The following is an 18351-nucleotide window of genomic DNA, read 5'->3' on the forward strand; positions in this document are numbered from 1 at the left end:
TCACATGAACAAAAACTGTAAAACCACCATCAATAATTCATAAATTTAGCCTATACATAGAAGATGTCCATAGTCATGACCCCTGAAGGACCAAAGTTTCTACAGGATGAAACAGAGAAATCTTAGCATTTTAAGCTTACTGTGTTATTTCATTGCTGTGACATCTTCAATGACTTCCAACAAGAAAGAGGAACATGCAGCCCTGTCTTAGAGAAAATACAGCTCTTTAGCTTAATGCGAGCTGTTTCAATACGCAAAAGTTGAAATCAGCTCCTTTCCAACATCTCCATCACATTTTCTGAAATAAGTATTTTCCAAGACTGCCCAGGGAAGAAAGAAACATCATACAAATGTCTATTTTCTTCTGTTTTTCTGATTAGTAAAGAGATTTTCATAATAAAGGCCAGGCTTTGGTTGCAAGCATTCCCAGTAACTTAATGAAAAAAGTAAAACTTCATAAGGAAAGTAAATGGTTTACTGGCAGAATATAAACCCATTTTCCATTAGTAGGATAGAAAAATGAAGCACATCCAAACAATGTGAAGTCCACTATTAACTGAGGACACATTAAGATTAGAAGGCATGTTATTTCAAATATAGGCTGTACACTACTTTTCTACAGATGATAATTTTAATACATGTAGTAAGAGAACAATCTAAAAGCAGCTTAAGGATTTTATTTAAATGGATTGTGAAATGCCCCTATCTTTGAGTCAATAATCTCTTGCACGCATGAATATAAAGCATAATAGCATGAGCTTCCTAACTATATATATAAGGGACAGATTTATGAAATGTAACCTAATATTCCAGGGCAATAAAATACCGATAACTGAGGCAGATAATTTCTCCTGACAACAGCAAACAAAAGAATGTGGTGCTCACTTCCCGAAGTGTCCATATAAACAACTGTTTTCCTAACACAGCTTATCTGGGGAGAGGAGGAAGCATGCCCTGCTTCCACACTAAAAGACATCCATTTCAATCATTCCTTCTAATGATTCTGCAATAAACCAATGAGAATTTGTTGCATCTTAAAAATCTCTCATAAAAACAACATCCTTGGGAGAGAAAGGAGCAGTACCTGGGAGTTGCTTTAATTTTTGTCCTTAATTAAACTTCAGTGAAGTTAAAAGCAGGGTGCAATAGCCATTTTCTACTTCAGAAGTAGCGATGCTTGTCGTAAATGATAAAACATAGAAAATCTTCAGCTTTATTAACTGAGAGCTTAATTCAATCATACAGCTACCCTAGATTTTTCTTCCTTCCTAAAAGTAGATATGCTTAAGTCTGCACAGGAGAGAGACTCTGAAAAATAAGTAGTTTTTCATTATTTAAGAGAAATCTGAGATTTCTGCCAGAAATACAAGTTCTGACTATCAGAACGAAACTGGCAGTGGAACTTCATTTACAGACCAGGGCTCTCGTCACTCACCACATTTCTGAATGAAGCACACGTTTTGCTAGCCAAGCAGAGAGGGGATTTCTTATCGCTGCTACAGCCGAAATGCCTGCTGTCGCAGCTGAAATTTCCAATTTCCCTTTTTAAAAATCCTGCTGCCATGAGCAAATACAATCCTCTCCCAAGGAAAAAAAACAAAAACAAAAACAAAAAAACAAAACCCCAACCAAAAAAATCCACATCACACAAAAAAACCCACCAAAAAAAGGATGGGGAAGGGGAAGGGACAAAGAGTCGCGATTTCCTTCGGCCGGTTGCGGGGTCCCGGAGGCCGGCGGGCGGGAGCTGTCCATGGTGCTGAAAGGCGCTCCCGCCGCCCGCCCAGGGCCAGCGGGTGCCAGCACCCGTTACCGCGCCCGCCCTCCCCACCACCACCTCCCGCCCCAGGTCGACACCCCCGTACCCGTACCCGTCCCCTTCCGCCACAACAGGTGCTCGCCCGCCGGCACCGCTCACCTGCGGCGCGGAGGTGGAGCAGGAGACACAGCGCCCGGACGCAGGCGGCCGCCCGCCGCATGATGTGAGCCGCGCCGAGGCGACCCAAGGCCAGGCGGAGCGAGGCAAGCAGCACCGCGACACCGCGTCCCGCTCTCCCCGCCCCCCTTTCCTCCTCCTTCCTCCACCTCCTCCTCCTTCCCTCGCCGCCCCCGGCAACGAGCATGCCTGGGAGGTGCCTGCGCATGCGCGGGGCGGCGTGGGCAGGAGGCGGTTGGGCGGTGGGTGCTGTCACCCCGGCGCCGGGGAAGGGAGGGGGCGGTGGCTGTGAGTGAGGGGCCGGCACCGCCGGAGAGGAGCAATGGTGACGGGGCTGAGCTCTCCCCCCACCACCGGGAGATGGGCTTGTGGAAGGTCCGTGGGGAGGCGAAGTGTCCGGGAAGGAGAGAGATCTCTAGTGCCAGCCGCATATATGGGCAGGAGGCGGGAGGGAGGGAGAGGGGGCGGGTGGTTTCTCCCGCATCTCCCAGCCGAAGCAGCAGCCGAGGCTCTCTGCTGCAGAAACATGTAGGCTTTTACTTCTCCCCGGTGTTGCAGAGCTGATGGGACTGCCAGAAGATTTTGCACGTCTGGGAGGACTTTGAGGATCGGTGGTTTTGCGTTCGCGGAAAGGCGGTTCTGCCCCTCGATATGTTGCGGAAGACATTGTGCTGCAAAATAAGCAGTCAGGAAAAGCTGCATGATGGAAATCAGCACTGGTACAGAAACAAAGTAACGTTTGTTGGGGATCTGCTGAACTCCGCGTAGTGGTTTAGGCCAGACTGATGCAACACCTACTCAGGAGTCACGAAGTCTGGTTGCGTGTGTATCAGAAATAACCATAAAGTCACCAAATATGAAGCAGCCCTGTAATAACATCGTTTCCTAATGTTGAGTTTAAATGATCAAGAGTCACTGGAGGATAACCTTGAGAGGAAGCAGGAGATGTGTCGCTCGTCAAGTGATCTGTCTACAGACAGATGGATGTGACAAAGAGCATATTCACACAGCCAGGTCTGCAACCGAAATGAGGTGTCCAGAGTAGAAAATAACAAAGCAGATTAACAGAGCTTGCTTCCTTCTAGCTGGCTTTAAATGAACTTTTGTGCAGAAATCTTCATGTAGAGCTAGGAAGGGCTGCACAGCGTGTACAAGGCTGCACATTGATGGCTTGGTGCCATTGCATGTATGGAAATGAGCTGTTCACATATATATAGGCAAGTCATTCACTCCACAGCAACATAACTTTAAAAAGGCTTGTGTTGGAAGACAGCACTGGATTTTGAGCTCTGTCTAGAACTGGGAATTAAAATTATCAAGGGTATTTTGGAACAAGGAGTGGCATTTGAGCTCTGTCATCTCAGTAATATCTTTTGTAGGTATTGTGCCTCACATGCTCTGTTAAATCGTGAGATTGATACTGCTTCCTCTTCTGAGATGATAGTTTGCTATGGATATATATAAATTGCGGAATATCCTGTTCCAGTTTGATCCTACTGGTCATAAATAGTAGATATGAAAACAAAAAGAAGTGAAAGAAGTCTATCCATTTAGTGCATCCCACTTCTGCCCCCACAACTGCAGTTTCTGTGTGTCCAGGCCTCAGGGGTATACATGTGGGAAAAAACAAGGAGGGGGCTATACTTCCCCCAGTAAGTTGTGCAGTGCAAATTACAGTTTAGCCAAGTGCAGGGGAAAGACACAAGAAAAATTTACTTCTAGTCCTCTGATGTTTTTTTTTTTATTGTCCACAATTCATCATCTTGTGTGTTCTAGGTAAGGATTTGGGATCAAGTATGTCAACAGTCTAACTCCACTGAAGCTAATGGTATTGATTTGTCTTGGTGTGGTTACAGATGAGGCAGATGTGGTCTCATATGATTGAGTGCTATAACAAGATCTACTCATCTCACTTGTAGAGCCCTAAGTCATAAAGACCAGATGACTCATCACTAACTCTGTTGAGAAAATTGCTTTTCACTGTGGAGATATCTTGAGATATGGTTTTAAGCTCACATCCAAGGAAACATTTAGGTTTCCAACAATACTTAAACTGAATTCAATGGGAAGCTAAGACTAAACAATTTGCCGAATTTTATATCAATGCATCCTTTTTAAAATGCAGACCTGTCAATGGAAAATGGAAGCATTACTGTGGAATGGAAATCTGTTACACAGAAAGTGAGTTAATACATGTTGCATCAGCTTGAGTTCTCTAGCTTCTCTGATTTTTCAAATTTATTTTTTATTTCCAAATACAGAACAAATTAACAGCTTGGAGCAACAGTGTGTTGCTTGCTCTAAGAGAATGTATTAATTCCAGAGCTGAATTAGGTGTTCAACTAAATGATGAATATTACCAATATTTATAAATAAATGGTATGGAATATTGCTAATTTATTTAAATGGTTTTTTCCATAGTATCTTCTTCTGATGTGATAGCTCAAAGTCACACTCAATATTGGTTACAATTCAGAGAGACTTTTCTCTGTAGATCATCTTCCTTGTCCATGGATCATTTTGCACTCAACTTCCATTGACTAATTGCTTTAAGAGGAAGGTAAAACAATGAAAGTCAAATTCAAAACCAATCTTCAGTTTAAGAGGGCAGCAACACATAGATTAGCAAACAGATAATATATCTGAAGAAGACAGAATCACACTTTTTTCAGTGATTAAGAATGTGAATGTTCATGTCTGTTGTCCCTTGACAAGCTTTAGCAGAAAACTGAAGCACTGTGTAGTAATAAATAAAAGTAGGTTGGAGGAGGAGGGGTGAAGAGGAAGTTGTGTGCATAGATCAAAGGATTCTTTGGAGAGATGAATGCAAATCAGAAAAATAACTACTACTACAGTATGTGTGTGTGTGTACAATCTCAGCAGAGGGAAGCTCATGACATACAATTAGGTCTCACAATAAATTTAACTCAGCATGAAAAAGTAACTGCCACAGCAAAACTGTGTCCTGAGAGATTGCTTGTGGCCAAAATCACTATTGTGCCAAGGCATCATATGCTTTAATAAGTATTGTCATTATAGGATTACAGCCTTCTAAAATGTCCTGAGACTTTCCAGTGTCTTTTTGGCAGAATCTCTAATGCAGACATGAAAACCTGACACTAACTCAGCTGAGAGACAAGATCAACTTTGACAGTGTACAAGAGAGAGGATGCAAGGGTGTTTGTGGCTACGTCTATAGATCTGAAATTTCAAGACTGTTATAATTTTTGTATAATTTTAGATCTTTTTTAGATCTTTTTTTCTAATGAGGTGGACAATAGTTTAAGTAGAAACATTTCACTCCTCTTTCTTGAGGCCATTTTGTAAGAGTCAAATGGATTAAGGTGTACCTGACTGAAAACTGCGTGTTAAAGACATAAGACAAACCAGTGTTAATTCCCAGTGTGAGTAATTGAAGTACTGAATGAGACCTGTATTGGACTGGGGAAACTCTAACTAGTACTGAGGGCAAACACTGCTGCTGCAAGTGCATTTAGCCATCCTGATTACTTCCCTTATGGCAGCCAGTTTCGTTCATGGGTTTGGATGGTCAACAAAGTTATGTTATTTTCTTTTGATGCAAAGATATATAGTTACAGATTGCCTGCCTTACAATAAAGTGTTAAAAAACTAAGGCATGCTAGAATATCTTCAGGAGTCTATAGTGCTGCAGAAAGGAATGGGAAATGAAGCTGGCCATTCAGATGCTGGTTATGGTTGCCTCTGTGTTTTCCATGTGAAGCAGAGGAGTGAATGTGATGTGGAGCTGCTTATTCCTAACTGGTTGATGGTAGCTTGCCTCACTGTTTTGTATTTAGCGGTAAAATATTTTTAAACAGATTCAAAATAATAAGGGGGATTATTTATCTTCTTGCCCATGGCATGGTCTTTGAGCACTGTTGCCATGTGAAGTCTAATTGTGCAAATGTGTGAAAAATGTCATCTTTCATTTCTGCTGTGCTGCATTAGCTGTTCTATTGTTTTGCCTTAAAGTGGGACACGAAGACACAGGTCAAAATATTCCAGAGATAGGTGCAGGATCCCTTTTACCTAACCTGTTGCAAGGTAGATGTCTTCCTAAGAGCTAGCCATGCTGAGCTCCCCTTGTCATCAAGAGAGAGAAATAGGAAGTCCTAGACATTATTTATCCAGCCTCTTCTAGATGTCAACCTTGGTATGAATCATGTCCCAAAACACCAATTTTTCTCTACTAACAGTAGATATGAATATTTGGTCAAGCAACTCTTAAATTTTCTGACAAGGTCGTTTACCTGGACATTTTTCTGGATTTATAATGGGACATATCTGTGGTTTTGAGTTGATGATGAACAACACAGGGGACATAACACAAGGACATAATCAACATTACTATTTAGGACACATTTTCAGCTCTCTGAGCAGGTCCATTCATAGCAAATATCTGGAATCAGAAATACCTGATTTCATACAACCCCACTACCATTTCATAATTTCTCAGTTTTCTTCTCTATCCCATGCTATTTCATATCAGATAAGTATAACTTCCTCAAATGTTCTACTAGGGGAATCAAGATTCATAAATCGTGTACTTTAAGTTACAACACAGGCAGAAAAAAAAGATGTAAAAAGAAGTTTCAGGTTATCCTCAAAAGACCTTTAGTCAAGGCTAGGAATATACCTCTTGAACTATACTTATTTCTATAGTAAGTCATTTTATGTCAAAATAATGTTATATACTTTATACTAATATGGATTTAAAATATGGAATGCAAGTTACCCATGGTTACTAATGGCGACACAGTACATCTAAAAATAAAGCAGCTGTGCTTGAGATTTGAAGATTTATTTATTATTTATTTTCTAAATTCAGACATCTCAACACAAAATAATTAAATATACCTAGAGATGATGATGATGATAATAATAATAATAGTAATAATAATAATAATAATAAGCCTCTGACTCAAGTCAGGCTTCAGGCAACTCTGGTCTAATCCATAGATGTCAGTGTCAGACAAGAGGAGGGAATTTGGGCATTTGTCTCTTTACAGTATTATCCTTAGACAGTTTAATGTTATATTTCAAAAAGTGTACTATTCCTTGAAATTGGAAAAGAAAGACAAATCAGTCAAACTCTTATTAACTGAACATGCAATTTCATGCAAAGTTGACTTTTCTTCTTCTAGCCCAAGTAAACAAGAACAAACTGCCAATCATCTTTCTCACTTTGGTGTAAAATTCACTATTTTCTTGTAAAAGCACAGAGCTTGATTTTGCTGCCCATTGGCTTAGAATGTTAGAATGTTTGAATGCTAGAAGCATTCAAAAAATATTTCTTAAATAGGCTTGCAACTGGGAATTGAAGTTTCAGTGCACCAAGACCTGCAGCACCTTAGGCTGCATAACAAAACATTGGACAGGAAGCTCTCATCTGTCAGTATTGGGGAGCCACTCTTTGGGTGCAGCCATCAAGCCAGTTCTTTATCTACCGAGTTGTCCATCCATCGAACCAATATTTTACCAGCTTGGAGACCAGGATGTTGTGCAGGACTGTGTCAAAGGCTTTGCTCAGGTCCAGGTAAATGATGTCTGTTGCTCTTGCCTTATCTATCTACGTTATGACCTTCTCATAGAAGTCCATCAGGTTTGTCAGGCACAATTTGCCCTTGGTGAAGCCATGTTGATTATACAAATCACAACTTTGTTATTTTTCTGCCTCAACAGTGCCCCCAGAAGGATCTGCTCCATGATCTTCCTGGGCCCAGTGGTGAGACTGACCATCCTATATTTCCCTGTTCTATCCTTCTTTTCCTTTTTGAAAGTGGGAGTTATGTTTCCCTGTTTCAAGACAGTGGGGACTTCACTGGACTGCCATGACTTTTGGAATATAATGGAGAGCAGTTCAGCAGCCTCATCTGCCAGTTCCCTCAGTACCCATGGGTGTATCCCATCGGGTCCCATGGACTTGTACACTTTCAGGTTTTTCAGATTGTCATGAACCTGATCTTCACTCCACTGGCAGTTCTTCCAACCCTTGCCATTGTCTCCTATGACACCAGGAGTGTGGCTGGAGCCCTTTCCAGTGAAAACTCAGGTAAAGAAGTCATTGAGAATCTCAGTCTTCTCCATATCACTTTTTACTTGTTCTGTTTCCTCCCTGAGGGAGCCCACACCTTCCCTAGTCTTCTTTTTACCATTAATATAGCTATAGACATTTTTGCCATTCCCCTAGCTCTCCATGCCTAGGTTTAACTCTAACTGAGCTTTAGCTTTTCTAACCTAACAAGATTTTCTGGTTGTTCAGGCAGCTTCTTTACATGCCCCCCATTCTAGCTGTCCTTTCTTCCACTCCTTGGGAAGTTTATTTTTGTGTGACAGGACCTCCATGCTCACTCAGGCAGGTGTCCTATCATTCTTTCCCGCATTCCTCCTTGTTGATATACTTTGCTTCTGGACACGGAGAAGGTGATCCTTGAATACTGACCAGCTGTCCTGGGCCCCCTTCCCTTTAGGGCTTTATCCCATGGTACCCTGGCCAGCAGATCCCTGAAGCAATCGAAGTCTGCATGCCTGAAATCCAGGGTTGCAAACTTGGAATACATCCTCCTAGTTGCCCTGAGGATCTTAAATTCTAGCACTTTGTGATCACTGCAGCCAAGGTTATCAATGAGCCTCACTTTGGTCACCAGCCCCTTGCTGTTAGTGAGAACAAGATCCAGCATAGCTCCTTGTTTTGCCGGTTCTTCTACCATTTGGAAGAGGAAGTTGTTATCTATGCATTCTAGGAGCATCCTGGGTTGCTGGTGCCTTACTGTGTTTTTCCTCCAGCAGATGTCAGGATGGTTGAAATCCACAATGGGGATCAGGGCCTGTGAACGTGAAACCACTTCTGTCTGCCTGTGGAGGGCTTCATCTGCTTGGTTCTGCTGGTCAGCTGGCCTGTAGCAGACCCGTACTCTAATACCCTCTTCCCCTACCATCCCTTTACTCTTAACCCATACGCTCTCAACCAGCTCATCATTGTTCCCCAGGTGGAGTTCATCGATGTCCCAAACAAGTCTTTTTTCAGTGACAAGTTGTCACAGCTTAGCAGTTTGGGTGCGCCACAAACCTAATGAGAGAATTCCTCTCTATCCCTTCCCCCTCTGCCCCCCAAAGGGAAGATAAAAGGGGAATAAAGCCTGGAGTCTTTAAGTTGGAAACTGAAAACAATTGGATACAGATTTTACTAATACAATGGAAAGGTAATAACATAAAGGGTAAGGTAGCAAATATATACAAACATATACAAATATATATATATATATACAACCCAATAGCACATGGGGAGCTGGCAGGAATGAACAGTAGCACAGCCAGCAGGAGGTGAGAGGAAAAAGAGGGAGGAGCTGCTGACTTTCTGATCTTTTATAGAGTATGGGAGGAAATGGGAGGGAATAGATCCCTGCCTTTGTGTTCTGCCCCTCTCAGAGTCTGGAAAGCCCTCCTGCTTTAGTTCCTCATGTCCAAATGGTGACAATATAGAAAAAAAATGTTTCTTTAGATTCAAATTGCTTCAAAAAGCACTAATAAATCTCTCAGAATGCTAATAAAATGTATGTGATTTATATAATAAAATATATTATTACAGGCAGCAAAAATGGGGTTAGATACAATAGTAATATATGACACAGCTGAAAATGTACCTATCTGTTTTTTTTAAAGACCAAGCACTAATGAAGTGCCCAGGTGTGGATACTGATGGAGTGCTGAACATGTCCAGTTTGGTGAGTCCCTCAAAATCATTTGTAACCTCCAAGTTCATTGTGTCATTCAGTGTGATCTTTGAGATTTATTCCTTCATAGCAATTTATTCCTTCCTTCCTCCAGTTCTTTTTGACACCCCTTCCCCTGCCTGGGAGCCCTTGAAGTGTCATCCTAGTCATCATTTATTCACAGAGCTACAGTGTAAAATTATTATTTTTAATTTCTAAATGGTATTATTTTAAAGCTCTAACAGCTTTACTTTTATATGGGTGTATCCTCACACTCTTCCTGACCTGGAACCCCAGTAGGGAAGGAAAATGCAGGCTTTACCCATGGATCAATTTAGACTGGTATCTAGGCAAGTCTGCCCAGGTGCAAATGAAAGTGAGTATGGCTACATACTCTGGGATCTCTGGCAGAAGAAGGGAGCTGTGAATTCTGCCAGAATATCCTGGGAACTCAGGAACAGAAAGTCTATCAGAAAAGTGCTGAATTAATGAGCCACTTAGACACTGTAGTTTCCTGGCTGATACAGCTCCCGATGGTTTGATAGCTTAGTGCCTGTCTCCTAGGCAACTCTAATACCACCATAATTCCTCTTCTACAGCAAATCTGTCCCAGGACACATACCAACATTTTATTTATGATGCTTAAGTCCCTTCTTTGAAGTTACCCTCTCCATCACCATTCTGGCTCACAGTTACTTTGCCATTCAATCCGGTCATAGATGAGCACCACATGTAGCTGAGATTTAAGGAACTGTAAAGTTCAAAATCAGGAAAGAAAAATAGGTACAAGTAGAAGGTTCACTCTTAAAGACGACCCTGGGGGAATGCTCAGTACCTGCCAGGACTCTCACTAGATGTCACTATTCTCCAGAAATAAATGTGTGAGCACTTTTTTCTAGCTGTAAATATAGCGGGCCTTTAACTAAGTGACAAAAAACCTCGTATTTTCAGGAACTAAGTTAATCTACAAAATTTCTTGTAATTCAGCAGAAAGTTTCTCCAAATGCTGTATTTCACTTGCACTGTTTTTCCACTCACCTCAGTGTAAACCAGTAATATCTTATCTCAAAATTGAATAGAGATCTTGGTTCATGGCCACAGAGGAATCCTGACATTTTTCAATGTTTTGCCTAACCATACTTTATAAAATATGTGCTTTGGAGATGGGGTAATCTCAAAATGAACAAAGCAGCACTTTATATTGCCTGGCTGCATGTGTACTTAATGTTTTTTCACTGTGCAGGTAAAGAAAATTGAAAATATTTCAATGATACATTTGTCCAAGTGCTTAATTTTTGGCACTTACTTCATATGTGTACATTAGAAGTTAGAGAGCAACTGGGTTTCCCATATTGATTCAGAAAGGAAGCATAGTTCTTGTCCTTTTGGGAGAGCTTCTCTTTTTCTGGTGAGAACATCAGGAGCCCAGGGAGAGATGGCTTTTCTTAACTGAGCACATAAATTTACATGACTAAAATTCAGCAGTGTGAGCACTCCCAAAGACACCAGACTGTGCTGTATCCGTGCATTTCAGAATTGATGCTAATATCAAGAAAGACTGGAAGAAGAGACAAAGGAGTGGCTAGTAAGGTAATAATCTGTAAAGAGTCTAGCTGAGTGAAATCAGGCTGTCTTAAGCTAGGCTTTTTAGAAAAAATTTCAGAACACTGTGTGTTCACAAGCAGGCTACAGTATGCAGTCACTAATAACTGCCAGATTTGGCACTCCTTTCTCTGCATTTGCTATATAAATAAACATTGAAGAAAAAAACTCAACCCACCAGTGTATCCAGAGCATCATTAGTGGATAGCAGCATGTTTTGACATGGGCAGTCATGCTGCTGACTTGGGGCAGTCAGCTTAGATGCTCTGACTCACCTTATGAAGAATCTACTGCTCTCTAGTGACTCCTTTACTTTCATATAGAGAAACTAGGCTGTGAATTGCCCTCAAGAGTGCAGTTTAGCAGCATTTGAAGCTGATCTAAGTCAGTGATGTAGCAAGTCCCACCTCCACCTCCAGCTGTATATTCCTGCTCTTTCTCCTTCATGTCTGATAAGTGGGGAGCAGCTTCAGCCAAAAAGTAACTCAGAGAAAAAAAAAAAAAACGAAAAAAAACCCAACCGAAAACAGCTTAGTTTTTTGTTTTGGATAACCTTCCTGAAGCCACTTGGTGTTTGGCCACAGTATTAGTGCAGACACAAAACATAGGAATGTGCCATGAGTATGGTAGAAGGCAGGACCCCAGTCCCCCTGACCCGGCTTTGCTCACAGGGCTGGAGACCCACTCCTTTAAGCAGGTGACTGACATAGGCTGCTCATGCAAGCTCCATCCTCGTTCCACTCCTGCAGTTTCTGCCTTCCCCAAAACAATCTCCTGAAGTGTAAAACTTCCAAGGAAGATTCTGGCCTCTGTCTCTCATGAGGCAACATGATTTTTTCCAGCACATGTCAATGAAGTGAGAACCTTGCACTGAGTGGAGAGAACAGTCACATTCCCTCATGAGTAAAACATGAAAGCACAACTAAGTTCTGTGACAGAATGAATGAAAGAGCAGTGATGCATATTTCTGGGATTCTCAAACTGTCTCAGGAGCATCTTGGCTCTCGGTCTGGTTACAGATTTGGAGAATGGCAAATGGCTTGGAGATATCTTCTGTCTTCAGCCCTAGGGCTAACCCAAGTGTAGCTTGCATAAGTCAAGGGAGCTTTCTCTACATATTTCAAATTATGCAAAGTAATTAGTCTTTATTAACAGCTTGCCTAATTTAATTTCAAAAGATCAAGCTGTTTCCCTGTTAGATGACTGAAGTAAAGGAAAAAAAAAAACCAACCCAAAAAAAACCCAACACAAAACCTTCAGCCCTGCATGTGACTGCTGCATCTATATATCAGCTATCTCAGGAGTCATTATTGCTTACCAGTAATATAGCTTGTCATCTGCTCTCATTTTGTCCGGAAACTTCTCATCATTCTTGACACCATATCAGAACATTTCATGGATAGTCTTTTGCACTACAAAGTGCCAAGAACTATGCGAGACTGATTCTTTATTTTGCTATGAGCAACTAGGAGAAAGAAAAAAATCAACGCCTTTTAACTAGACTGTAGCATCAGGAATCTTATGTGGAATGAAATTCCTGTCATGTGGAATTTCTCAAAAAAATTCAAAGATTTCGTTGAACTTCCTGAGGATGAAGTTAGTAAGATTGTCTTCAAACATATAACCAGAGAGTTGTCAGATTTGGACAGATGATTGCATTCACCAACCACCCCTAGGTTTTATCTGCAGAGTGTTTTCCTCTAAGAACATATATTCACAGTAACATTAATTTATAGGTTACAAGCAAGCAGTTTTCTGCTCTTTTATTCATGTCTTGGAGCCTATGCTACTTAAAGATATTCTCTCTGGGAATGTATGTTTCCTTGGTTACACTTCATTACTGAGAAATAAATGTTAAATTCAGAGATTTCGAAGGCCAGTTAAGACTTTGCTGGAGATTTACAAAACTCTGGTTTGTGATGCAGGTAATTATCCTCCACCACATTAAGAAAGCTAAACATCAAATAAATGGTGGAGTTTTTTTCCCAGTAAGATATCACTGTACTATATCTAATAAAAGGAAAGGCACTTAATAAATAGGCATAGGAAGAGTGGGAGGTAATACACTTTTCTGACTGCAGTGCACATTGCAATGAAATGGAATATTCTGCATGGTTATCCTACTTTTATTTGTTCTTTCTCATATTCAAGGGACTTCCAGGGATGCAGGGGGGTGACATATGATAGAAATCCAAATCTGGTCAAGCTGACCAAGGCTCATGAGACTGGAGAAGAAAAGCAGAAGACGTGGAAAGCAAGACAGAAAAGAGAGTGGTCCTGGAATGTAAGACAGCGTGTGAATGTCATGGTATAAATCCCTCTGGTTTGCAGCCCCATGCGGGAGTCAGTCAAAATTCTTCTACCTCTCCAGAAAGTGCCCTAAGCAAGTGTAGTAGGTATCTTCCACCTCTTTTGCTGAAATAGGTTCTTTTTCTAAAAACACTAGACATTTCATGGGCTCATCTCTCCAGGCCATCATTTGCAAATAGAATATTTGATTTTTTTTTCTATTCTCTTTAGTTCAATATAATAAGATATATAAATAGTTCTGAGTACTGCAATTATGTTCTGTGCCATGACTTCGCATCTGTTCTTCACTTGCTGTTATACTTTGGTCACAATATTTCATCCCTTTGTAAGCCTTTTTTTAAAAAAAACAAAACAAAACAAAACAAAATAAAACAAAACAAGAACAAGTGAGGACTTAACTTCTAGCTGAATAAGTAACTGTCAGCCAGAGGGTTCCTGCCTGTTTTCAACTAATCATCTAAGATGCGGTGCAGAAAGTCAAGAGGTTTTTACTGACAGAACTTGGACAAAACATTGCTTTAGATGTGCCACAAATTGCATTTCAGAAAAAACCCTGAAAACACTGAATTTGTGAGAACTGCAGATGCAGGGCTGTTAAGGCATCATTGTCTTCTTGTATTTAGATGAGGTCATGCATGAGAGGTGTTTTTTTCCCCCAGTGATTCTTAGGAAAAAGTCTAGCTACAGAGCTTGACCCATGAAAAACAAAGAAGTTTCCATCTCTTCTGGGAGGGGTTATATCAGCATGTGGAAAAAAACATAAAAATCAGTCTGGCCAGCCAGCCAAGCCAAATGCCAGATGAAGAGTTTGGTCACCTTAAGTTTCTTCTGCTGTGAATGTATGAAAAGAGGTGTTGTTAAAGGGCCATTCTGACCATAGCTGGACTACATTAAAGGTGGAAGGAGCTTCTCTACTACTACAGAGTGAGCCGGTAACTGGCATGTTCCTCACTAATGAAGCTTTGTTGGATTCTCTATGTCAAATGAATTAAAGCCACATAACCTGCCCCTCATAACTTGTTTCATAAAGTGACAAGTTCAAAGGGAGTATTTCCTCTGTAAGTATTGAGATAAAGAAAGATTAATAACTCTGAGTCTGTGACTGACCCAGGCAATTCCTATTCCAGCACTTTAAATACAAGAAAATATTACCATTCCCTGTTAAGCTTTCATGACTTGTTCTGCTTTCAGGTCACTTAAACAGAAGATTTTGCAAGTACATTTATTAGAATTTACTTGGAAAAAGTAAATGTGACAGACTAAATTGAATATCAGTTTTGGTGTTTCTTATGCGTTTGCCATTTTTGAACTGTGGTGCCACTTCACAACAGAACAAGGATTTCCTTTTTTCCAGTAAATCAATGCAGTTGATTGCTAAATATGTTCCATTGGCAGGGAAAAAAAATTGAGTGACTTATTTTTATTATGAAAATATTCACCCTTCAGTCTTGGGGGAGGAGAAGGTCGTGACTGAAGGATTTGTTTGGCAAATCAGCAAACTCTCAATACAGCAATTTTTCTTTCTTCAAGCCCAGATGCTTTTGGGGCTTTACAGTGCTGCCACTTACACATCTGAAAAGGCATAGCCTCTCCCTGCAGGCTCTTTGTGCTTCTTGTCCATTGATCCAGGTACCCCGTTTCTTGACTCTGAACTCAGGGCTCCCTTTTACAATGATTGATGACCACCCTCTCACAGGAAGAATGACTAATTCCAACCTCTGAGTATTGGAAGCACTACGGAATATATCTGCTGTACTATTTATTTTGGGAGAGGACATGTGCCCACATTTTTATTCTTGGAATAAACATTCTGGCATTTTCTGGCAGGTATGAATGCTGTAACATATCAGCAAGCAGAAAAAAAATTAAAATGGCAGCTTCTAACCTCTCTGATTGAAAAGAACTGACAACTGCTGATTTGAAAATTATAAACCCTCGCCAGATTCCATATGAATTCTATCACTTGGAAAGCCAAATTATGATCTTAAGGGTCCCCTGGCAGACTGAAATGATACTCATTTTTTTCAATTATGCCTTCTTGCTCTTCTCAACAAAATCCAAACCATAAGATAACTGTATAATGAATTATGTGAATTTTAAAACTCAGCTTCATTGTGGCAATTTTATTTTGCCAGCAGTCTGAAAAGATTAGCTCTAAGTGACAGCATACAGAACCCTTCTCAAATCTCCTTCAGCTGTCACCTGATCAAAAGTGTATGGATGCAGCAGGCCCAATGCAAAGGAGTAATTTCACTTTGTATTCAGTTTAAGGCCAGCATAATTTAGCCTTAATTTTACATTTTTTTTACAACGCTTGTCTAGAAATTCATGTAAGAGCTTTTAAAACAAGCATTTATGAAAAACTATTATGATAATAGTTCCTTTCACATTATCTGAGAAGACAGATCTTGACTGTGATGTCTTGGAAGCATATATAGGGAGAAAATATAGAAAGTCACAGATGGGACATATCCTTTCTAGACTGTTCACATATATGTATAATTGTAGACTATAAATAGTAACAATTTCGATTGTCATTGCTCCATAGAAAAATAATCTCAAATTTTAGATTTAATGCAAGTTTGGTATGACTTAGCATATTCACTGTATTAACAGCTACTTCTTCTATTCCACTACTAAAAGAACATTTTGATTGTGAAACACTACAGCTTAGAAATAAATCTACCTCATATGAGTCTAGCAGCATACATCAATGGCTACCCATTGTGGACAAGCGCACTCAGAATTTGTCAAAAAAAATGTCCATTAAAACATTTCTGAGCTTTAACACTCCCACAAGAACAGAGCATCTTTAGAAGCCAAGAAAGGCAAAGAAGGGATAAGAAAGACTAACTGAAGGGATAAAAGAGTCTGTCACCACCCTATGTGACACTGTGTTCCTCAGAAGAGTCACTTTACTGCTTTGTGCCTATGTTTCCCATTACTGTAGTCCTCATGCCTTTTCTCTGTGACAGGCTTCAAGACCTGTGGTTAAAAAGCAATTGAGCAGTTACAGTTTTTATCACAAGAAATGTTTGTGATTTGGTCTGGGGACTGGTTAAATCCTTTTTTAATAGCGTTTCTGAAATAATACAATTTCCACAGTGTGTTTCTATTCATATGTGACGGAATAACAAATAACCAATAATCAAATGTGTTTAGGAACAACTGGGCACATCTCTGTACAGATACCTCTTATTCTTGGAATAAAAATTCATATGAAAGTTGTTCATGTGCACAAATGTCTGAGGGCACAACTGATCTGGAAAATATTTAGGATTTGAATGAATGCAAGACTGCCAAACCACAGTGTCAGGCCACCAACATTCATGGCATTGGTATAAAATCAAAATATTAAAAATACTACATTTTTTGTTTCTTTTTATTAGTCTTCTGGTTTTCAATCCTGCTATTATAATTTTTTCCAGCTTTCTTCAACAACTAGAGCTATTCATAAATGGAATTTCTCTCTTCAACAGACAAAACCATTAAATTGTTAAAAAATGTTGTAGAACATAATTTTAAAAAATTAATTCTGAAAACAGGAATATTTCATTCCCATAACATTAAAATACAATTAATTTCAAGCCCAGATGAACTTTTTCAACTTTCTTAATATGGAAGATTGAACTTGCTTTCTCTGAGAAAAAAAAATCATTAAGCCTTGATGATGCTATATTTTTGATGTGCAAACCATACTGCTAAATATTTTCCTATCCACACCTGTGGGATTTAGAAGATGATTTTAAGAACAACTAAAACTGATATTTTCACTTTGATGAAAACCGTCTGCGTATGAACTGTTAAAAAAATAAAACAAGAATTAACCAGGAAGAAATTTAAAACTGAAGAAATCTGCAGCATCTTTGAGCCTTCATGTGCTCCATTACTTCACTTCAACATTATGCTGAAATAAATATTACTATAAGGTCAGATGCAGATATTGCAATAGAGAAATGGGACACATCATCCTCTTTCCTTTACTGTCTCCATCACTTACCCTAGCAATGTGACACAGGCTCCCACATCACAGGATATGTCTGCAGGCTGTGCAGCACCTGTCATTTAGATCTGTGCTGGTTCTTCTGACAATTATGCAGCCATATTTAGGAGATCACAGGACAAATTTCTATTAGGTCACTGGCTTGTTTGCATGGTATTGGGCAATTTGCTACATTATCTTTACAGCAGTCATCCACCTTAACGATCACAGGTTATCCTTTAGTTGTTACTACTACTAGGATGATGTCTTCCTTCAGAATAGCATCAAGTATATGGAACTATTTTCTCATCACAGCCACCAATAAGTGCTTCCTATGTCATCAATGAAAAGAAATCCCAACATTTAAATTAGATAGGCTTAGTTACAGGAGGCTATATGATTTGGCCTTGTTCTGTTACTTTCCTCATCCCTTCTCAGCTGCATAGGAATCCAAATGTGATTCCCTGGAGAGCGAAAAGTTAGAATTTGTCATTTCTGTCTTTAGTTTAAACCCTGTGGTATTGTAGTCATGCATGTGGGACATCTGCATACAGAATGCTGAGCCTTTGTTCTCTCCAAAAAATGGAAATTGCACTCCTATCCTTTTTTAAGAGTGAACATGTATCAGTGCACTTACTCTGTCTATATTCTGCATGTGTTGGAGTTGTACCCCACTCTCTGTCAGAGCCTGTAGATACTAATGGCAAAGGAAGACACCCAATCTGTGAAGCAGAAAGTTGTGTGGCTAACATTGAAGTCAGTGCTCAGGCAGTTTTCCCATGTTACAA

At 40.0% G+C, this 18351-nt stretch overlaps 1 protein-coding gene across 2 annotated transcripts in view; it reads right to left on the reverse strand.

The window, feature by feature from the left end:
• The window catches only part of PTPRR (protein tyrosine phosphatase receptor type R), a 137582-nt gene extending 135438 nt beyond the window's left edge, over positions 1 to 2144 (reverse strand). Inside the window, exon 1 of one of the 2 annotated variants that reach the window (XM_071766786.1) lies at positions 1919 to 2144. In XM_071766786.1, coding sequence (XP_071622887.1) covers positions 1919 to 2144 — 226 coding nt within the window. The remainder of the gene's footprint in view (positions 1 to 1918) is intronic. The other variant, XM_071766793.1, reaches the window with a different exon arrangement.
• Between the last annotated feature and the right edge of the window lie 16207 nt (positions 2145 to 18351).

The sequence above is a fragment of the Heliangelus exortis genome, chromosome 1, assembly GCF_036169615.1.
Source record: "Heliangelus exortis chromosome 1, bHelExo1.hap1, whole genome shotgun sequence".
Taxonomy (NCBI): domain Eukaryota; kingdom Metazoa; phylum Chordata; class Aves; order Apodiformes; family Trochilidae; genus Heliangelus; species Heliangelus exortis.